The sequence below is a fragment of the Sphaeroforma arctica genome (genome assembly GCF_001186125.1).
Source record: "Sphaeroforma arctica JP610 unplaced genomic scaffold supercont1.73, whole genome shotgun sequence".
NCBI classification, from domain to species: Eukaryota; class Ichthyosporea; order Ichthyophonida; genus Sphaeroforma; species Sphaeroforma arctica.
In genome coordinates, this window is record NW_014040485.1 from 163,344 (window position 1) to 169,696 (window position 6,353).

The 6,353-nt window shown below is 39.9% G+C and overlaps 2 protein-coding genes across 2 annotated transcripts; one reads left to right on the plus strand and one right to left on the minus strand.

The window, feature by feature from the left end:
* Positions 1 to 341: 341 nt before the first annotated feature.
* Positions 342 to 1,815, minus strand: SARC_01771 (40S ribosomal protein S17). The gene is made up of 3 exons (XM_014304506.1): positions 1,738 to 1,815; positions 1,453 to 1,557; positions 342 to 912 (listed from the first exon to the last, which is right to left on the minus strand). Exons 1-3 carry the CDS (start codon positions 1,738 to 1,740, stop codon positions 634 to 636), a joined length of 387 nt encoding a protein of 128 aa, XP_014159981.1. The 5' UTR covers positions 1,741 to 1,815; the 3' UTR covers positions 342 to 633.
* Positions 1,816 to 2,203: 388 nt separating this feature from the next.
* On the plus strand, positions 2,204 to 5,069 carry SARC_01772 (40S ribosomal protein S6). The gene is made up of 4 exons (XM_014304507.1): positions 2,204 to 2,307; positions 2,781 to 2,970; positions 3,621 to 4,027; positions 4,500 to 5,069. Exons 1-4 carry the CDS (start codon positions 2,302 to 2,304, stop codon positions 4,611 to 4,613), a joined length of 717 nt encoding a protein of 238 aa, XP_014159982.1. The 5' UTR covers positions 2,204 to 2,301; the 3' UTR covers positions 4,614 to 5,069.
* The last annotated feature ends 1,284 nt before the right edge of the window (positions 5,070 to 6,353 follow it).

A 6,353-nucleotide genomic window follows, 5' to 3' on the forward strand; every position in this document is an offset into this window, starting at 1 on the left:
CAGAGACGACAACATAAACAGCACAGGTCGCAACAGTATTCTCGCTCCAAACAAACACTAAAGACTGGATTCAAATTAGCGCATTCTCCGTCACTAATTGACGAGATTACACCGACAACTCCGGAGTAATACATCAGTCATCGGAATATGAGCATACGTAGACTGTGTATGGTTTACACGTTTTAATAATAAATTCTCGCTAATTAACTTGCACAGAGAAGCCGTATGCCCATCACATACAGCCCCATGAAATTCATTGTAGTATTACTTGACGGTGCTCAAAAACGCAGTGCACTCATGATACTAGTAAGAACAAATTAAAAATAAACGTCAATTCGATGTACCGACATCTACTATCAAACTCCGTACATGTGTACTGATTAACGGTGTTAGCGAAAATGCGGCCTATTTCTCTACCGGAAGCGCTGGTCCAAGGTCAATGACATCTCACTTGGGGTAATTTGCTTCCGGATATTCGTGCAAGACTATGCAAACAGTCGCGTGCTTCATGCATGTAAACATAACCGTTATTGAATCTCGGGTACAGAATACCAGAATCTTTAACTAGCTTTATTTTTTTTTCACGCCAACATGGGACACCCTTCAGCGTGACAACTGTCAGACAATGTTGATTTACTGGTTGAATCCGGGGTGAATTTGAACAACATTGACCATACCACCGTACTTCATGTCCTTCAACATGGCCTGTGTCTCAGCATCAACCTCAATGCTTCCATCAACAGGCTCAAGAGCTGAGATCTCGGGCACGTATTGATCACGACGCTCACGCTCCTCCTCTTGAAGCTTGATAGAGATACCACGAACGGGACCCTTCTGGATACGCTTCATCAAGTGGGTGACATATCCAGCGATTTTGTTGCGCAGACGCTTACTGGGGATAGATGCAACCTCCTACGATACGCCATGTAGTGCGTTTGCGTGTATATATTCCCATATATACATACAACACAGATACAAGTGGCACACACGCAAAACATAGGGATAGTAATTGATGCAGATCGGATGAGACGGATTGTCAGATTACCACAAACTTTGGTGTCGGGTAGAATCAACGGGGAGATATCGAACACTCAAGCTTCAGGCAAACAAGTCTTATCGAAACGCATTTTCTTTCTCTATTTGACATGGAAAGATTATCCGTCCATATTCAAACGGAAACAAGAATTGAAAGCGCTATGAATAAAACTATGCTCACAAAAGTCAAGTGATCCTAAACCAACCATGTCAAAACATCCGTCACCGTGTTTTCTGTTCGCATGGCCGCAAAGTGCCAGGGTAATCGACCTACAACGACAACACAATAGTAACATCATATACAACACAACTACAAGCACTCATACATCTATCTCTTAATAAATGCACTCCAAACTAATACTAACTTGTATGCAAGTTATGCCTGTTATTGTTTGTGTGCAAGCCGCTCTGACTTACCTCAGCGATAGACTTGTTGGTGTGGAAATCCAAGGTCAAAAGAGTGTAGTACTTCTCGATGATGGAGCGAGCTGCTCTCTTGACAGTTTTCGTGCGTACGCGACCCTATTATTTGGAATACAAATATGCATTCAGTATTAGCTTTCGAGTTCAAAGTACTCTTTACTGGAAACTATATCATAGAGCCTGCAGTGCAAACAAGGAAAGAAATATAATCGGTCATCGTAGTAATCGCTTAAACGCGGTATGTAGACTATGTTTAGTTGTCTGTTGTAGCTTACGTACCATGGCTAAAGATTACAGTTTCAAGGGATGACTGGAAAAGGACAGTTCACTACAGTTGCGTGTACCTTTTAATTCACATACAGCCACACATTTTGGCGGTGATAAGATTTCGAATACAAATAACTTGTGCACACGCTCACAAGGGGACAAATATGGCCCTAAAATATGAAATTGGCTCAAGGCACGAAGACAATGGCAAATCAATTTGATCTTGTAACCAACTATACAGACTAGAAGGCATGATGCAATTTATATTCAATTGTCGTAAAATAGTAAAAATTATGTCTCAAATCAGCTGGTTTCATAATATCTGAGCTGAATAAAGTTTGAAATAAAGACCGAAATAAGGTATGAAAATAATTTAAAAGATGATGTTTGAAACTATTAGGTGGAAATCAAGCACTGTGGCCCAAAATGTCCCCACGTGCAGTAGCAGGTACCCATGTTCATACCAGCCGCAATACCTACTAAATATACATGGAACATATCCGTATTATGAACAGGTGTATATTATTGTAAGTCTAGGAAAGCGCAACCTTCCTTTTCCTTTGTGCATATTCCATTATGAAGGTTAGTAAGAGCTCTGTGTGACTGTATGCCAATACGTGAAGATGTTGTGTTGACATCTGGGTGCAATACACGATGTTAAACAGCATAGCCAACTACACGCACAAAGGAAAGGATCGGAAAAATACGACGACAACAGATGCATGCATACATCAAAGCAATAGGCATACATATGTAGAAAAATATATCCGGCAGGAAAAGAACCAAATTCATATAGTTTGAAAGGTTTAATGAAAAACAAGCACGATATTCAGCAAGACACAGAAAGATCCAGCAGCCACAGTAACGGACGGCGAACGAGATGGTGACTCAGTTTTTAGTCAAATGTCAAATCTGCCATGTTAGAACTACTACACAGACTAAACATAGAGATATCAAGCATGCACAAGATCATAGTAAGTAAATTTTTCTTCATGTTGTTATCCATTCCACTTACATACAGTTATTATTTTCTATTATATCCAATCAATATGTAGTTGAACATTGCCAATCCCGCGACGGGAGCGCAAAAGCTAGTTGAGCTTGATGACGAGCTTAAGGCTCGTGTCCTATACGACAAGCGTATCTCCCAGGAGGTAGAGGGTGACTCCTTCGGAGATGAGTTCAAGGGATACGTTTTCCGTATCTCTGGTGGAAACGACAAGCAGGGTTTCCCCATGATGCAGGGTATGTGGCTTTGATCAAACTGAACACTTTGAATGCGCAAGTATCGAACCAATCGTCCGTTCGTGCCGATATTTGGCCGTATAAAACTATGTTTGTAACAGGGCGTGAATACATGTTGGTATGCTTAAGTAAGACGATGGGTGGGGATATATGGTGCTCTCGTTGCAGAATGCAGTGTCGTGTATTAGTGTATAGCAGGAGTGGTTAAAATACATAGTCATAGGCGGGTGTTCAAATACACAAGATGCTTCTACAGTAGTCATAAAAGCGATTGTATAGGTATTGTACGCTACTATTGAAACTATAGTTGGTATGGCTTTTCTAATAGTCGGACGTATCCGGGAACAAATTAATCCAAGTGAGATGTCACTGACCTTGGATCAGAGCTTCCGGTAGAGAAATAGGCCGCATTTTCGCTAACACCGTTAATCAGTAAACATGTACGGAGTTTGATAGTAAGTGTCGGTACATATAAAATATTCCGTTAGTATGATTAGTTCAGTGCACATACAGATATCTAGTATAAATTGTAGTTGAACGAACCATTGTGATGGTACTGTGCAGAACAATAGATTCGCATGGGCATACTGTGAGAGTTTCTGATTGGGATACTGACTACGTAATTTATCATCTATGCATGTTACCTGTAGGTGTGCTTACCAACCAGCGTGTACGCCTTCTCGTCGGCAAGGGTCAACCTTGCTTCCGTGAGCGTCGCAAAGGTTGCCGCAAGCGCAAATCCATTCGTGGATGCATTGTGGACTCCAACATGACGGTTGTCAACCTCGTAGTAGTAAAGATGGGCGAGGGCGAGATCCCCGGCCTTACGGATGTTGTGCACCCCCGTCGTCTGGGTCCCAAGCGTGCCCAGAAGATCCGCAAGCTGTTTAACTTGACCAAGGACGATGATGTGCGCAAGTATGTGGTACGTCGTGAACTTCCCGAGAAGAACGGCAAGGTGCAAACTAAAGCCCCCAAGATCCAGCGTCTGGTCACCCCCCAGACCGTGCAGCGCAAGCGTCACATCGTTAACTCTCGCAAGAACAAGCTTCAACAGGTACGTAAATGTTGTTTATCTGGCCTGAATCACGAGTGGATTGGGATGTATTCACGTGCTTGGAGGTGTTGTGCACATGTAGTGGCATAACCTACTCTCGATATATGCGTCAGTGTCCGGATTTCGATCGTAGTATGATATTGATGGGGATTTCGTTGATGATATATGGAGAGGAAGTCTCTGCATATTGTATGATATTCATGCACCATTTGAAATTGAATTGCACACCTTTCTGTCATCATCACGAGTTGTATACGTTGATATACATGTTTTAGCTAATTGATATATGGTGCTCACGCTAGTTCGGATATGAAGACCTTATACAACCTCCTACTCTTTGACGCAATTAATCATGATATGAATTGTTTGTCTGATCTTCGAACCTGTTTAAAAAGTACTTCATTCTATTTTGGAGTATCATAGTTTGTACATTGCAGACTCTTATATACGCCTACTTGCCTTGTATTCACAGAGTTCCAAGGATGTTGCCGAGTACAAGGAGCTTGTCGCTAAGCGCCACGCCGAGGCTGTGCACGCCCGTAAGGAACTGCACAAGAAGCGCAAGACTTCTATCTCTGAGGCATAAATGGATTTATAAACTACCATAACTAGTATACTTTTTTACTTGCTCGTTCTCTGTACAAAGTATGTTTTAGAATGCATGTATGTATAGATAACTGGGTATAAATGAAGCATGAAATTCATACTGAGTACTAGTGTATTGCAATTGATTATCGTAGTAAATGTATCGTTCAATTTCGCATCTGCCACTGTTTTTATATATGCTAGATTCAGTTGTTTGCCTATGTTAAGTGAGAAAGTATACATATATATATATATATATTAAAATAGTTTGACACAAACGAAGGGTATATATATTTATATATATATGTATATGTATATATAGTTTGACACAAACGAAGGGTGTGCTCAACGCCAATTGTGTATCTTAATAAACGTACTGTTGAATTTGGCATGGGTTATTGTTAGTCGATATCTGAGTCTAATCGGTTATATATCTGTTCAGCGGATGTAGATTGTTATTCTTTAGTGAGTTTTCTAGTATGATTAGTGAACCAAGTATTGGTGTTCCAGGTTATTTACAACGTGGTTAACTACTACATCCCTGGTAATTGAGTATGATCGAATATCGTATAACATTGAAGATTTTATTACAGCATACATGAATGTAAAATTGCAGGCAATATGTACCCGCAGGTAATTTGTGGAACTTTGTCGTATGTTATCTTGACCACTGTGTATCACAGATTAATTTCTGGTTGTGTTGTATGCTAGTTGTTTGGTGATATCGGAGTGCAATTATATTAGTTTTAGGGCAACGTTATAAACACGATCTGTTTCTGTTTTGACACTTTCGTTGTCTTTGAAAAGACTGCTATTTTGATTGCACGAAACTACTAGTGCCAGGCACGATGGAAAGATATCGTCTTCAGGTAGCATCGTGTGAGTGATGAAGGATATCGTAGCTGGTATAAAAGGGCGTAGTCTGAACCTTAACACTTTACGCTGCCTACGTGTACGGCAAGGGTCTGCTAAAACACTGGAATTTTGACAGCAACAACGAAGTCCATATAGAACCATTGCGTTCGACTAGCATATAAACTCGTCTGTGCATAGAGGTATTAAGTGAGAAAACACAATGGCGGTATGATCTTCATATAGTATGAATAATTTGGGTCATGAAACAATTGTCCGACCTTCAAAGGCTCGTCCGCTTCCAACTAAACTTTCACACCTACATATACACACAAGAATATATATATATATATATATATATATCATGTATTATATAAATATACAATATTTATAGATATAGATGTAGGTACATATATGTACTGTAGTTTGCCTACATTTGGAGCGCCTTCGGTATGTAGGCTGTGGCTAGGAAGTTCGGATTCATCTTTTTATGAAGTGGGCTAGGCTATTGGTAGGACGAGGAGCGATGACTATAATTAGGATATGACTCTTATTTTGATTAACGTTTATGGAGGTGAAGATCCGCCTACAGGAAGGGATCTATTGACAATTATTAAATTCCAGAGACGATTTTATAATTCCTCAGCAGGTTCAATTTCTACTATTGTATACAATGCTATCTGTACAGATAAGGACGCTGCTGCTCACCCTTTCGTATTCTTTGCTTGCTCGTCAACTGCATTCTCGGCTGCCAGATATATATTGGAGTCAAACATAAATATTCATTTTATGATTACGTACATATATGCATATATATAAATATATATATATATGTACATGTCATTGAATTATCATATAGATTAACAGATATATATATATATATATATAT